The following is a 17,085-nucleotide window of genomic DNA, read 5'->3' as shown; positions in this document are numbered from 1 at the left end:
ACCGACAGGATGGATTTCAGTTTGCTGTGGCGCTCCGCCGTGTCAGCCGGTGTCAGCTCAGCCCGTCCGCCCATTTTACAAAAAGACACGAGCACCACGGAGCGCATGCAGGAGAGCGAGGGAGAGGACGGAGACAACACGGAGATGAGCGATGTAGAGAGCAGGCTGAGTCAAATACGATGACAAATAGAATAGTTTGGAATGTGGAAGAGAAAGAGCAAGAAAAGTGACACAGAAGGAAGGGAAAGTCTACATGACGCCCAGGACGAGAAAAATATGGGGGAGGGGGTCGGTGTTGGAGGGGGATAGAGACCTTGCTCTTGTAGCCGGATGTCTCCGAGGTCCTTTATTGACTCTGTCTATTGTTCACAGCAGCAATCCTAATCACTCTCAACAGGGAGGTTGTGTCTGCATGCCTTGTGTGTCAGACTATGTATCTTAAGCCTCATCCTCACTTTTACCCCTTCACACACTATCCCCCACAGTGAGGCCATTGTTCACTCTCCTCTGGTCAGTCTTAATGGACAATAGCAGTGGGTGGGAAAAGGCTGTTCCTGACACGCACACTATTAGTCCACAAGCCCCCCCCCCCCACACACAGAATGGATAGTAAATGCCATCTAAATAGCAGGCATACATATGTATGGTCTCGCTTACTCACGAGCGCACACTGAAGGCCAGTTGTGCGCCGCCATCCTGCTTGCGTCTTTTCTTAACAATGACTGCTGTCATGGATATTATAAGAGATGTCTGTTTTAGGTACTAGCAGTGGAAAGCAATGGACACCGGCAGCACAACACAAACACACCAACAAAGGAGCATAATCTGAATCATGGGCATTTGTCCGGTAAGCCTCGCTTTACATCTCAGTCCCGCCCAGAGCTTTTGATTTGCTTTTGTTTCTCCCCCTATAGACAGCGATGGCCGCACAAAAGGATAAACACTTCAAAGGCCCAACGCTGTGAATGGAGCGAGTGATTTTACAGTGTTTGTGCGCAGGGTGGAGGACCCAGATGGAGAGAGGGAGAAAGCCCAATGCCAGAGTGGACAGCTTGATGGTAACAAAGCTGTGGTGGATGGCGACGTAGTAGACCCGCATATGGTTGAGCAGGCTCTCTCTCTCTCTCCCTACACAAATTACACGCACACAACAAAACCTACAAGCAAAATACACCCACCCACACACCTACAGTAACTAGTTAGGGCTATGATAATGAGCACTGGCCTTGGGGTTCGGCTGCAATTGCTCCCAGTAAGACAAATATGGTTTACAGTCGGCGAGCTTCAGCAAATTACATTCATTCACCGTACAAATGCAAAAGCTGTTCGAAAGACCGAGCATGCTGCTGCAGGCAGCGTGGCCGGTAGTTCCAGCGGTGGCCAGAGGGGGGCCGGCGTCAGACTGCAGCAATGTGAAGAGGAACAGAGAGGGAGAGGGACCGCATAGTGCCGATCAGATGACCTCGCTGCTGCAGTTAATGTTCTCTGGCGCTCAGACACAAGGCTAACGCTCCGCCTCATATCGTGGGGCTGCTGTACTACAAGCTGTTGGAGTGGTTGGGGTGTCGTCGTCGACAAGTGTGTGTGTTTGGTGTGTGTGTGTGTGCGTGAGGGGTGTTTGTGTGATGGAATAAAAGGGAGCATGACACTCAGGAGGTATATGTTACAAAAGCAGACCCAAATTTCTTTCTGTCTTTCTTTCTATCTACTCCTACTTTCTTTTTACTCCTCTTTGTCTTCATCTTTTCTCTTTGTCCCAATGCCATGCCCTTCTCCTCTCGGCCCAACACACACACTCTCTTTATTTTGTTCCCCCTTTTCTACTGCCGCACTTGCCCCCCTTTCACTCTACCTCGTGCCCCCTTTCCCTCCCTCAGCTCTCTCCCTGTCTCTCGCTCGCTCCCCCTCTTCTTCCTCTCTGCAGTGCAGCAGTGATTATCATTCCTCTCACAGAGTCAGGCCTGATAGTCAGATACTGCTGAGCACCCTTCTACATCACCTGCTTCTGGAGGGAGCAGTGGAGAGAGAGGCTGAGACAGAGGGAAGGAAGGGGGGGGGGGGTTAAAAGAAGGGGAGGGGGGGCGGGGCATGACTGGTTGACTGCAGAATAAGAAAAGACAGAAAGAAAGAAAAAGACAGATAGAGGAGAGGAGAGCAGAGAAATATGGGAGGGGAAGAAGTAAGGAAAATGCAGAAGCGTGGAGAGGGGAGGATTGGAGTCTTACTGCAGAGGTGGTCCCACTGCAACATACACGCTGCATACTTATTAATGTGTGAGAGTGTGTGTGGGTGTGTGGGTGTGTGTGTGTGAGTGTGTGTGTGTGTGTGGGGGGGGGGTGCACACCTGCAAGTGTAAGCGTGAGCGAGCAGGTGTGCCTAATGTGCGGATTTACGGTATCTGCATGGAAGCTGCGTGAGTGTCTGTGTTGTGGTAACAAGGCGCCTTGGCTCATCAGCGTCTGCGAGTCAGACGGTGAAGACATGCCGCTCGTGTTGCTTCATCCTTCCCCGAGCTGGGTTTCAACCTGCTCCAAACCATTTTCTGCATTCTGCAAATACCACAACAGCCCGCCGTCTCGCCCCTCAATCTCTGCCTACCTCATTTCCACTTCACAGAGTTCGTGGTCATGCAGACATTTCTTCCCCTGCCACGCGTGGTGATTAACAGGCGTTTGGTCTCATGTTTGTCTCTCTTTTGGCTTATTCACCCCTCTGTCTGTTGTTGTATTCATCAGTCGTTGCTGCATCCCTCTTAACACATGTCTTAACCTGCCTGCTTGGCCTAATGGCTAAAGTGTGTAAACAGGACGTCTGCTCTTTCCAGCATAGCCTCAGGAAACGGCATTCCAACACTGCACTCGTCACTCCGTCACAGCACAAGGTCTTGAATGCTGCTTTAGATCAGGTCTATATTTAAACATCAAGTGTAAATATATCATCGTCAAAATGAATTGTTAGCCCGTCTGTCCTGTTCACACAGCCTCTGCGAGAGGCTTTCTGTCAGCATCTTTCACTGTTTCTCCTCCTCGCCGCCTTTGATGCAAAACTTAACAGTCGACAGCAAAAGATTTCAAAAGACTTCCGAGCAAATGATTAAAAAAATTTTGTTCAAATGTAACCTCAGAAGAGAGACATTTGACCAGTTGAGTCAATCACTTAATCAGTGTTAAGTTAGGTTTTTTTCCTCGGGCTTCTTGGCCTGGTGATAAAAGTGTTGAAGCATTTTGCTGAACTTAGATGTTCATGTGACTGTCCACCACCACCAAATTTCACACTTGAAGTGTTCAAAAATGTCCTTACAACTATCAAACAAGGAATCTGGAGATGATATGAGAATCTAATCAGCCACACAACGCCATAGTGTAAAATAATAGTTAAGAATGGCAATGAAAACAAAAGATTAAAGCAAATGTGTGCTGTCAGAAGAGGCCCTGAGACCTTTCCATCTGAGTGCATGAATTAAACAATGGTGCGAATCAATGCATGTAGTTAGTGTCTCTACACGAAGCGTCTCTACGCGGCAACTTAATCACGCAGAGTGACGGCGTTCCTGCAGCAAAGCTGCTCCATAATTTGAACACAAAGGCAGTCAATACAAACTCAGAATTGTTCAATAATGTTTGAATTCTAATAACCACACAGTTATTGAATACGCATTCCATCCCTCGCCTGACTCTCAAAGTTGGAGCACGTCCGTTTGCCGGCTGCGTTGGAGCACGACATGATTTCAACACTCGAGAGCGGAAGCAAAGGTCATTTTGACCGATGAGCACTGCAGATATGATGTCTGGACGTATATACCCATGTGGTGTCAACACAAACATATTACTTTCCATCGTGTGGTAGCATAGTGCACTATCACCTTATGTGTTCTGTAATATACAGAGGACACTTCATCCACTCATGTATTTTTAGGTAGTAAATAAGCTATCGCATTATGAGAAAACAGGATGAGGTGACATAATTTGATCATCTGAATAGTAATATTACACTGCTATATTGATCTTGCATTGAGTATCGCATGGCAGCTTGTCCAATGCGGTAGAGTTGTTTTCCTGAGAGCTTCAATTATGTTCCTTTTGTAAAGTTATTACTCCATGAAAATAGACATTATTTTTTAATTCTAGCCGTTTAATAGGCCATTCTGTCCACTGGAGCTGCTAAGCCACTTAAGGAATTTCATAAATCTGGCCTTTAATTGTGACTTTCAGTTTCCCCGTGAGTGTATCACAATCCTGTTTCTGGCATGAAAATAATCGCATTCAGAAATGTTGATGGCTGGCAACAAATATCATGTGTCCACACGCTGAAATCACTAGTCAAGGACAACCGGCAGGGAAATTAACATGCAAAGCTACAATCCTCAGTCAACGTTAGGAAAATTCCAGGTGTCTGGAGGGAGAGATTGCAAATAGGATGTCAGGTGTCAACTTGATTGATATTAGGCTCATTCAGCTGTCCCACTTCTGCCCGTTTCATCACAAAAACTTAACCAGCCCAAAGGGGAAAAAAAAGAGCTTTTCAACCTCCGGTTGCTTTTTTTCCTCTTTTAGCAAAGTAATAAATGCAAGCCTGCAGCAACATGGCGGAAAGTAGGAGTGGGATGCTGGGGATGAATGACGAAAACATTACCTACTGCTAATGATGCTGGCCAATGTGCTACCAGACGAGCTAACGGCATGAACTGATGAACATTTGTGAAAGATTGGAAAATATCATCCTTCTTTCTCAGTCATTAAAACGTATAAATCCCCTCTGCCACAGTCTGCTACAGTGTTAATAAACAAAAAGCAAGCAGGCAAGAAAAAACACATCTTTTATGTAATTAAAATCTAAGCGCTGTTTAGCCCAAATGTAATTATCGAACAGCCTCTGTATCAATTAATTTGGTTATTTCCACTACATTAAATATCAATTCAAAAGCACAACACTATCATACACTATGAGTGGATATTGATCTTCAATCATTTTGGAATATGGCTTTAAAATTAGTCAAACTCCAATTATAGTGTGGTGCAGAAAATGAATTATTATAAGTTTATTTATCAAGTCTGCCTTTAGTATGCATAATCATTAGAGTAATGCATACGCTGTGGTATAACTAAAGTAGGATGTGCAGTAGCTCCGTGCACTGTGGTCAGTTATGGATTATGCATGACATCCTGCAACGTGACTTGGAGTTTAGTAAAGGGATGAACAAATGTGTGGCCACAGTGGAAAATTGACCTCCAATCTGAGCGCTGTTGTGTACATGCGGTGTACAGTAGTGGAACTAAAGAATATAATGTATATATAACAAGCTGATTAATAATAGATTCAGCCATTACACGGTGGCTCCCTGTACCTCGATGATGTCGAACATAAATGAGAGTACAGTATAGAGGAGCTAAAGGGAAAATGTGGCTCTAGTCCTACAACCATATTTGTAGTTTTGGTTTATGCATAAGCCACATCCTGTCAAGTCATTATGCAGACCAGAGTGTAGCAGGGCATAGACAAACACAAACAAACGCTCACATCCAAATGTGCTCTCATACACACACACACACACACACACACACACACACGAACAGTGAGATGTGCAAATGATGCACAAAAACACACGTGTTGAATATGCAGACACATGTTACGAGAAGAGAGGGAGACTGTTAATTAACTAGAGCTCGTTAATTCTCTTTGAACCGACAGCGATGAGGTTTACACACTAATTACCTTGATGACTAAGCCAACCTGTGCACATGCACACGAATGCACGTCCTCACACACACACACACGCATACCCACACGTGTATTCTCGCAGGCTGAGAGAACACATCTTGCAGGCTTTGAAAGTCTCACACCCATACACAGCCGTAGAACACAAACTTAAAGGTGTGAAGTCCCACTCTTAAGTGTAAGCATATACCAACACACGTGCACCGCAGCACGAGCTTGCCCTGCAATCAAAACTAAATTAGGAAAAGTTTTTTTTTTCTACAACTTCTTCAGAGCTGCAAGATTCCAACGGTTGAGTTCATCCCTGAGTTCAGACCCATCATTTCTCTTTTTGATTCATACTGATCTGCCAGAAATAACTTTGACAATGACTTCCATCGAGTGCCAGGGCACTTACATGCTTGTACAGCACAGATGCATTAAATGCACATTGAAGATACACAAACACCCCTTGCACACACACTCAAACACACTCACCGTACCGTGCAGATGAGTGCAGCTCCCATGTCAGTATTGAACTGTAATGGCCCGTGTCAGATTAAGGGGAAGGTTTTTTATGTCCTTCGTCAAACTCAATTAATATCCCATCAGGCATGAATTCATATGCCACATTGGTCCTTAGCCAATTTATCCATATGTGTGTGTTCACATGTATGCGTGTGTCGGCATTCATTACTTATCTGGCATATTTAATAATCAGTCTTTATTGCATTTGCTCAGCCAAATAATAGATAGCATGCACAAATACGCGCACTATTTACACAAACAAGCTTTGTGTTTTGTGAGTCTGGCTGGAAAAAAATCAAGGAGTTTGGAGTAAGAAAGTGTGAAAGATAGAGGCCGGTAAAGCAGAAAGGAAATGAAAAGGGATAAATCTAAGGTATGCGAAAGAAGAAAGAGGTGTAAAAAGCTTTTTTTCTTTTAAAAAGACATCCTTGACAAAACAATGTTAGAATGACTTGGGATTAGTAGAAATAAGTGCATAAAAAAATGAATGTTGGAGCATAAATCCAAATTTAGGAAGAAGTGAGAGAACAATGATGGGCAGACTGTGTTGCGTGTGCAATTATGGGAATTTAATGACTAAAAGATGCCAAAACATGGAATTTGGCAAAGGAATAGAAGAGAAGGTTTGTCAATGAGCGAAAGACTTTGAGATAGAGAAGACGGAAGACGAGGGGCAAGAGGAGGCAAACGCTTAGGGAGTGAGGAGATGTCATGGGTCAATACAGCCTGCTGTGTGGAAGAGGAGCGGGACTCATAACGAGGTCAAGGACACATCATCGATCGCCACATAATAAAGCTGACTGGCAAACAGAAGAAGGGTCGGAGGAGAGGGGGGAGCAGAGAAGGGAGGGAGAGTTACAGCTGGGAAAAGCCAAGTTGACTTCAGGATCGACTGTAGGAAGAAAGGAAGGAAGGACGGAAGAAAGGAAGGATGGATCGAGGAGAGAAATAGAAAAATAAAATTATCAGGATGAAGGAATGAAAGTGGGGCAGCTCTGATCAGAAAGAGGTTTAGCACCAAATTGAATCAGATGGAATCATGGCTGAACACATGAATTCTGTAATAGAACACACACAGAGAGAGGGAGAGAGCCCCAGGCCTCCAATAGTACCAACTCCTTGTCTGTCAGTCAACCCCCTGCCCTGTGGCGAGGCCTGGATTTCTACATTCATAAAGTAATCCCAGCTTCGGTTTGTGCCCCTCATGTATTGAGTCATGGACCAGAGCATCCGGTGAATGGAAATAGATTATTGGATGCAATCGCAATAAAGTTTTGTACAGACATTCATGGTCCCCAAAGGATGAAACCTCAAGAAATATCTTGACAACCATTTGGTTGGGTTGCCATGGAGCTTGGTCCATACATTCCAGTCTGACCTCGGACCAATTCCAATAACTGAACACTGAATTAGACAATTAACATAAATGCCTGCTCAGCATCACTATGCTAACATTGCCAGCTCAGCATTACTGTGTTAGCATTGTCTTTTTTGAGCATTTGAGCATTCCATTAGAATTTGGCTCAAAGCACCTCTGTGTCAAACTGAGGCTGGAGACTTTCACAAGTCTTCTTTATGAACATCAACCACTGTTCTGTGGTATTTCCAGTATCCTCTTAGACTCTGACCATCTGGATGAAAAAAAAAAGATTCCATCTGTCCACAACAAACAGAATATGTTCATCTGGCTATATCTGACTGTATTTCTTAAGTCAGATTGCTGGAAATTTGTCTTTGCTCTTTCTGTAGAACAAAATTAAGTTATTGACCTGGTATTTTGTATTAAAGCATACCATTTTTGAAAGTAATGTCAGTATTCAGTAACAGATTTGATAGTTTTTGGTTGAGATTTTGAAAAATTGATGAGCGATTTACACTGTATACAATACACAATGCCCCTCGTCAGAAGGAGTGGAAAAGAGGTTGGACTCCTTCATCTAAGCTATTGCTCTAAAAATACATCTCTCTCTCTCTCTCTCTCTGCGGAGAGTTAGGATAAAGCCACTGAGATTCCAAGAACTTTTCCATTAGCCTCTCATATCTGTTCCTCTTGCTCGGTCCTGCTTGTGCTCACCATCCCTGCTGCCTGAGTTACTTTCATCCCTTTCATCTGAACGTTGTTGAGAAACGACAGAGGAAACAAATGCCCTGTAAATCCCCCCCCCCCCCTTCTGCTTAATTAATTTTGCTCCTCTCCTCTTGACTTGCATGTTCATTAGGTGAAATGTTCAAATGTTCCTCTTTTTTCTTTGGGTGGTTGGAAGAAAATAAAAGACTTTGTGCAGTTTTGGCTTTTATCCTAGCCGTCCATCAGTCGTGCCCCCCCCCCCCCCCAGATTACCCCGGGGCGACGTTTCGAGCGTACATTTTTTTCCACCCTAATCTGCCTGTTCCCTCACTTCCTCTCTGTATGCCACGTGTTTGAAAGCAGATCTAATTTGAAAGGGGTTGTAATTTTGCAAGCAGATAAATGACTTTGAGAGGAGATAAGAGGGGTGTTGCACAGAAATGGGCTTCCTGGTGCAGAGTGATCCCCCCAGGCCAGACGGAGCCATTTAACTCTCTGATTTTCTCCCAGCATGGACTTATTACAATCTTTTTTCCCCTCACTCAAGTGAAAACTGCTCCGCTAACTAGACTGGGGTGATTTGTGTGTTGAAATCGCAGCAGGTGTGATGCACAGTTTGAGTGAATGGCATGATATCTTATTCTTATTCTGAATCACCAGCACTTACGTACACTGCGGGATTGGGAGATTGTCACTGGTGGTAGATTGTCCATTGCTTTGTGTTCACAGTCATGGCTGCAGCCTACCTTGCAAACCCCTCATGGTTTTAATTTTAACCTTTCTCAAGTACAAATCATGTCATTCGTAACTCTGTGAACTTCCACATGGTGGTTGGTGGTGTCCCGTGGCCCAATTGAAATGATAAAACCAAAAAACCAACAGTTATCACACGGCACCAGTGGAACCAGAAAAGGCAGGACAAACCACACGTAAACAACAGACAATATTTTTAATTACTTAACAACCTAAAGGGTCAGTAATAAAAAATGATACACTGAAAATATATGCGCTCAGCAAGGCGGTGTGGGTGGGATTGACCTACAATAAACTACAGTGGCCATGTAATTTGTGTGGAAGAGAACGTGTCACCCAATGCAACAGTGCGGCTCGCTGTGTGCTGAATTGACAACAGTGGAGGTCTGTGCCACAGAGGAAGAAGCCATAAGGCTTGGGATACACGGACAAGACTTTTTTTAATAAAAGTACATTGCTTCTTTTGTTTTGTTTGTTTGTTGACAATAAGAAAAATAGAGAATACCACTAGATTTATCATTTAATCCTTCAGTTGAGTGTCTTTGAGAGGGGACTCTATATTACCCAGCTGCTGCTACCACTGGGCACCGCTCCAGATGAAAATGAAATGTCTCCGGGCAGGCCAGAGGTTTGTAAACATCAGCCATGTCCAGCAGCATTAATCTAAACTGGGATTAAAATGCCAACTGAAAACTTTGAAATACCGCCGTGATTGGTTGATGACTATTACCCTGCATTGTAACCGCTAAGACCATAATCAAGGCGAACACATTCAAATAATCCGAATATGTCTTTGCAGACCCTTGCCCACCGGCCTAATCCCCAGATTCGTAATCTCAGATTAGGAAACCCCTGGATGATTAATCCCATATTGTGTGTGTTTGTTCTCCGCAGGGGACCCTTCGACGGGTGACCTTCTCCGTAGTCAGCCAGCCCCAGGACGGCGGTTGCTATGACAGTGGCCTGGAGGACTCGGAGACGCCGAGCAGCAAGAGTTCGTCAGGGCCACGGCTGGGAGCCCTGCCGCTGCCCGAGGAAGGCTACGAGCGGACCACACCAGAGGGCAGTGTGGGGGAGGAGGAGCATGTGGAAAATGGTCAGAGCAACCAGACAGACAGACACACACACACACACACACACACACACAAATCATATTCAGTACAAAGCCAATCAAATTAATTGAACACATTTAGAATTGCGGTCAGCAGGCTGCCATCTTACATTTTTCACTCAAGGCTGAATGTGCTGTATTCTCTGAAAAGCTTGGAATGGTTTTGATTGTACAACCACCCTCAATCACACACACACACACACACACACACACACACACACACACACACACACACACATACACATTTTCCACTGAAACCTTGACTTGCTGTCAGGGTCTCAGATGTCCTTTCTCTCCTCATGAGAAGAGAATGTGTTTTATAGTAGCCGCCTCGTGTTTTGTGTGCTGCACATGCTATATTTTGTGTAACCCATTGTAAAATAGCTTTTCAGAAAACCTAATGTGCGGTAGCATGTTGTGCCAGAGGCTCATCCGTGGCTCAGTCAGCCAGCAGGCCAACCATTCGCTTTCGCCTAGGAAATTGTATTTTGACTTTTTTCTACAGGGTCTTTGTAAAGGATGGGAAAGGAAGGTTTCTATTACACCGGTTCTCCTCGTTCCTCTGCACATGCTCATGACAGTGATGGAATAACAGTTACAACACACCAAGGTCGTCGTGACCTCGGTGACTGGCTGTACTTCTGGGGCTGTTTCTGGAATTTAATAAGATTCCGTCACGGTCAGATGGGGAGAGGAATTGAACAGCAAAACTGGAATTAGTTTTCAGGATTTAAAAGAAATATTTAATTTCTTGTGTTTAATTCAAGATAAGTGGGATTTTAGAGAATCAAACATAGAATGAATGTATTGTTTTCAGTGGCTTCAGATGTGTATTGAATATATTACTCTACTTTATTACAATCTGTAACTTGATGCCTGCACAGTTACAAGTCATAGTTACTTCATCTATCATCATTATGATTCCTGTCTCCATGCGACATGATGTCAGTATTCATTCCTAAATGACCGGTGTACATAGACAATAAGCACAACCTCTGACACTTGACTCTGTAGGACATCAGCGTTCAGTCTCTGGTGCCTCACTAACCTTTTGAACCAACACTCATGGAATGTAACAGGGCCGATATGTAACGTATTTAGATTTGTCGTTTAAATCCCTGATGAATTTCCTTCTCTCTGGCATCAATATTTGTTTGGTCCGACCTCACCTTTCACCTTTCATGTAATGCTGAGCACAGCCTGGCTATTTTTAAAAGAAATCTTTTGAAGTCAGCAATTTTCATTTTTGCTTTAACAGCATTTTTCTTGCCTGTCTTGCTTCCTTCATGTTCTGTCCCCTCCCTTATATAACCTTTGTCCCCTGTTTTTTTTTTGGGTTTTTTTTACACTCATGTATTTCTCCCTTGTTCCTCACCCAGTGTTCAACTCATCTCTTGTATCTTTTCATTTAATTGCCTCTCCTTGAATTGGCCTAGTATATACAATATAAATGCAACATCACCAGTTCAACTTCTTGCTCTCTCTCTCTTTTCACACTCTCTTCTGACGTCTTCCTGTATCCAGATGCCAGACAGCTGCCAGACGTCGCTCTGACGGGAAAGTGCACCAGGGAGTGTGATGAATTTGGCCACTCTGACACTTGTTGGATGCCCGTCCGCCATTCTCCTCGCCAGCGCCAACGTCACGGCAGCGACCCCCCGCGGCTCTCCACCTTCGCCCCCGGGGACGACAACAACAATCTCCGCGGTAACGACCATGAGAGTGACAGCGAGAGTGCCGGCAGCGCAGGGAGCTCGGAACCCGGCGTGGTCGTCAGCGGAGAAGGTCAGAGATTACCGATAGCCAACGGGGATCCTCTCGGCACCCTGGGCAGGGGAGACCGCAACAGGAACATGGGCGATCACAACCGTAACCTACTGAACCGCAAGATGACTTCGGCATCCTACGACACGTTTAGCAGCGCAGGCTTCGGGAGGCGCCAGCAGGAGGAGGAAGGAGGAGAAAGCCAGAACCCACCGGAGGTCATACCACTTACGCGAACAGGAGGGGACTACAAGACCACGTCCTGTCTCACACTGTCACGCCGCGAGGTCTACCTGTGACAGCCTCGCAATGGAGCACAACTCCCTGCTCTGCAAGAGGGGGAGGGTCAGGACTTGACTGGCAAGTCATCAGTTTGGAGGGCCTTTTAAACCTGTGAAGATGTGAAAATGTCAGGCAAGATGTTTTCCAGAAGCTGCGTATGAAATTGGAACTTTTGGACTCTGGCTAATATTTATAGGCACTTAATCTAAAGCAAGGGACGGATCAATCCTTCAGCGAGCTCTGACCACGAGTACTTTTTTTTAAAAGTGTTGTTTTTTAAAACTACCAGTGATAGTTGCCTCCAGGCAAAGATCCTGTTATGTCCTTGTGGAGGAGGACAGCTTCATCTCCTCTTTTTACCTGAATCTAATGCATGCCTGACCCTCTGCCACAGAGGGGATCTGTGTGAAGACGAAGGAGATTGAAACTGAGTGAATCGTGATGTTAGACCGGCCTCGGTACATATAAAGACTTTCTCTGGGGCTATAGCAGACCAGATTTGGACTCAACTGATGAACCATCTTCTGAAAAACCACTGAGGTCTTAACCAGTCAGAACGGATGAAAAGATGTAGTGGGTCTTTGCTCGGGTGATTTGGATGAAATTGAACTTTCTATTGCCCAAACTACTCTATTGTAACCCAAGATGGGAATATTACCAACCAATGAAACTAGTAACACAGTGAGTCATAAACTGAGCATCAAAGTACCAACGGAAGCGTGGTCGCTGTACAGTTACACAGTAGGAAAAAAAAAAGTGCTGATCTAAAATATCAGGTACTGTTCTTTAAAAAACAACTCTTCTTTTTTACAGTAATCATATGAAATCATTCAGAATTCAAGGTTCTCACCGGTTGTCAGCTGTGCCACAGTTTCTCTGGCTTGTGTGCAAAATTTGTGTTCATTATTTTTGCCTTCACGTCCAGTATGTATATATTGTATGTGTGTATTTGATGAAACAGCAGTGTTCTCTCTGCTGCTATCCGCCATTTCAGAGTAGACTGAGGTGCTGGGTCCACGACACACCTACAGCATCCGAGCAGTGTTTATGTATCATTAAATGTTCTTTCAGACACACGCACACACATATACACATGCACGCATGCACGCACTTACACATACAGACCTTAGCATGTTAACACAAACTCAAACAGAGCATTTACAGAATGTCAACATGCATCAGGCCACAGTTTATGACGATATTCAGTGGCAGTGTAACATAAAGTATATAATAACTTGCATTAACTTTCATACAGAAAACAGTAAGCGCACACACACACACACACACACTCACAAACACTCTCTTTCTCTCTCTCTAACATACACACAGACGCATATTAAAACACAAGTAGAAACACAAATCCAAATTAAGAAGTGTGCAATGCGCAAAATTCATATGCACTAAGTGTGTATGTCTTATTCATCATTTTTTAACATATTTGCTCTCATTGAACTAGCTGTAGCATTTTGCCTGCTCCTCTCCAGACAGTATTTAATCATGAAATGTATTTAAATAATTCTTCATTTTTCTGACTGATGTCTGGGGCAACATCAAAGGGAATTTCAATGACATCTACTGTATGTAATGATAAATAATGTGGGAGTATGAAACCTTCCGCATACTGTAAGTAGGACTCATAGGAAAACCAAATTTCTGTAGTTTCTGTTAGGAAAAAAAAAAGGAAAAAGAAAAGACTCTGCATGAAAGGAAGATGATGCTAACCTTTTTTTCCCTCTCTTTTTGAAACCACACGCCTTTCTGGCATACGATGCCTCTTTGGACACATCTGTACTAAACGTGTGTGCTAATGGGGAAATGGGAGATAATGACCGCAACAGGGGAGTTAGCTTCAGTGAAATCGACTGTCGCTTCTTTATCGCAGAGCAAGTTTGGTCGGGCTCTTCTCTCAGTTTCCAGTGCCCAGAGTTTGCACAGAGGGTGCCACAGGCTGTAGCCCCAAAAAGAAAGAATACAATGTAGTGGGAGTGCAGAGTGCCGCGACCCTCTTCACCGCACAGTGCCGACCTCAACACGCCCATACTGCTGTGCTGAACCGTGCAGATAACAAACTCCTTCCCATTTGTGCTCTCCAGCAGCTACTGCACGACCCCAGACACACTCGGCCGCACTGGGCTGAGGAGTGGGCGTGGATCGAGGCCAGCACATCTTAATTCTCATCATCAGTGTGTGGTTCAGCGGTGTGATAGGGGATAATAGGGTTAGGTCGTCCCTGTGGTCTTAATGAGTTTCCTTTCTCCTCTCGCCACCTCCCTGGATCTGCGCAGATCTCATTAATGATTGGATAGGCGATTGTAACACCGATGGAAATTGCTGTAAGTGTGTCTTCGTTTTTCCGGGTGTTTTGGATCAGATGGGGCGAAAAGAGACTTGTACTGCAATTTAGTCCATAGGCGCTCGTTAGAGCTTAAGAGTCAGAAACAAGAACAACACTCAGGTAAGATGCACAATAGTGTTTTAATCTGCTAAACTACTTCTACACTGTTGCTGCTTGAGCCTCCCCTCACCAGTATGTGGAAACAGTAAAGTAGTAAGTATCATGACTCATCCTTTGATTTGTCAGTGGAAATCAGGCCGGGGAAGGGGTGTAGTCATTCGTGTGATTACAATTTGTATACCTGCATATACCTTCAACTTTATTACTCTGTAGCTTGTTCTGGGTCACTGATGTACTTACTCCCTAAGCCTTCATTACCCCTAATTCCCCCAACATGGCTGTTTACTGAGCTCTGTTATCGATGGACTGTGCTGAAGATGAAATGAAATATACGGAGTTACTGTTCATGTTGAAAGGGGATTTGTGAGAACAATCACAATACCCTGCAGGCTACATACACTGAGACGGGTGCGCATTCCCTCGGGATAAACGTGTCTTAATCCCTTGGACGCCGGAAAGGTCTTGAAGAACTAATTTCCAGTCGGTGAGTTGTGGAAAAAGAGACTCTGGACACGGCCTCTCCTCATCACACTGGCAGATATTTCCTCAAACTGCTGTTTTATGGCAGTTCCATGATGGCGCCTTTCTAACTCCCCAATCTGGATTTGAGGGAACTCGCTGTACAAGAATTTTGTGTGCGTGTGTATCTTTTTTTTTATACTGCACGTTTAAACATGGATATGTTTCAATCTACTGCAAAACAGAGAGGGGAGACAGACAAGAGGAAGCGTGTTAACGTCTGAGATCGGTCACCCAGTAATCAAGACATTTTGTAAAAAAGAGACGCTTCAGCGGACATCATTTACCTGTCTTCCCCCCTCGTGCTGTTCTCCTTATAGCCATGTACAGATAAAACTACACTGTAGAACATACGACTCGAATCCATAACAGACAATGGCATGCTTAAGGTCTTAAAATCTGCACTTGAGAAAAAGAAAATGAGAAAAAAAAAAGAAGTTATTTTTATTTTCCTCTACTTTGTTTTCTTTTCTTATGGGGCTGGCTCTGTTGTTTTTTTTGCTGCTCCCTTCCTGTAATTACATAATGAACTAATTGCATTTGCTATGAGGAGGAAGAGGAGGAGCTGTCGATGAAGGGTTTGGTATGAAGATGAATCATGTAAAAGTTTGACTTTGACATTAAAAACTTCAAACACTCTTGTTTGTTTTTTGAGATCCCAAAAAATGATCTGGGGCAACAAAGTATTTTCACAATTTTCTTTGAGACCAACACATGAGTGCTAATTTGCAGCATTTAAAATGTGTTTATAAAATATAATAAATGGCTTTATGAATGATTTTTAAAAATCATTTCATAATGGTCTGAAGAAAGTTGTGATCTATTTTAACTATTTTTAGGTTGCCAGGTTGTAAAGAATCAACCTATTCAATGGACCGCATGACCACTTGCCGTTTGGAAATGGCCTCAGTTAACAACGTATCAAAGTCAACAACTCTTTATGAAGTTTATTATTAACTCATCTAGAACTATTTCTTTACTGTCTATTAATATTTATAATAGCAGGTGACTTGTGATGATGACTTACTAGATAGTGAGACACGTCTGTGTCTTACTAACTGCACATTTGGTGACTTAGAAATGTCTCATGTAAATTGCTTATAGTCAGAATTCATGAACTCAAAAAGGGGCATTATTCGAATGGCACTGCATTGTTCAACTGTCCATTCATTTTCCGCTTACCAACTTGTTCAGGAGCTTCTGAACATAGACTATCAAACTCCAGTTCCACGATGAATGAGCAAACTTCGTCTGCGGATGAAGACCATCTGGTGTGGTTCAAATCCACAGAACAAGGAAATAGGTGGGCATCGTTTTTTTTTATCATCTGCTGTCTCAAAGGTCAACTATTCTCATGTCCAACCAACTGAACCAAGACCCTGCCATTTGGCAGACTGACACCTTCACACTCCCACTTTGTTGTGCAACGTCAATCTACACCTGGCTGAGACCCAAATAGGCCTACAGTATATTTCTAGAGTATCACCAAAACGTGGAACCATCCATCAATTTTATAATTGACTGGGTCCTGCTGCAAGAAAACTTTAACTGTAGAGGGCAATTTGGACTTAGACTTATCAGAAGAGGCCTCAGAGGTGCTAAATGCTGCAAAGATTAGTGTGAAGGACTCGAAATGTCCCCAAAAAATTCCCGCAATCTATATTTCTCCATGTCTAGTGTGCAACACTGACACCATGCGGTCATGTATCGGTACTACCTACCAGTTTTCTAGAAATGCATTCAATCATGCTGTTATGAGATATTCTATTTGTTTCGAATGCATTTTATTGTATTGAAGCATAAGATGAATAAAGGTCAAAAAAATCAGTGTCTTTAAAGATAGATCCAAAAACTATAACAGACGTTGAAAAGCTGAAAATAGATTTATTTGCATTTTCAATTTTAAAAAAG

General features: G+C 43.7%; 1 protein-coding gene across 2 annotated transcripts in view; it reads left to right on the top strand.

Annotated features, from left to right (window-relative positions):
• pcdh7a (protocadherin 7a) overlaps positions 1–15,812 on the top strand; it is a 38,807-nt gene extending 22,995 nt beyond the window's left edge. For both annotated transcript variants that reach the window (XM_035636975.2, XM_047334054.1), the window contains 2 exons: positions 9,938–10,139; positions 11,679–15,812. In XM_035636975.2, the coding sequence (XP_035492868.2) occupies positions 9,938–10,139; positions 11,679–12,217 (741 nt within the window). In that variant the 3' untranslated portion in view covers positions 12,218–15,812. The remainder of the gene's footprint in view (positions 1–9,937; positions 10,140–11,678) is intronic.
• The last annotated feature ends 1,273 nt before the right edge of the window (positions 15,813–17,085 follow it).

This window comes from Scophthalmus maximus, chromosome 8 (assembly GCF_022379125.1).
Source record: "Scophthalmus maximus strain ysfricsl-2021 chromosome 8, ASM2237912v1, whole genome shotgun sequence".
Classification (NCBI taxonomy): Eukaryota; Metazoa; Chordata; class Actinopteri; order Pleuronectiformes; family Scophthalmidae; genus Scophthalmus; species Scophthalmus maximus.
Note: the sequence above shows the minus strand (reverse complement) of the source record. Positions and strands in the feature narration are given on the sequence as shown.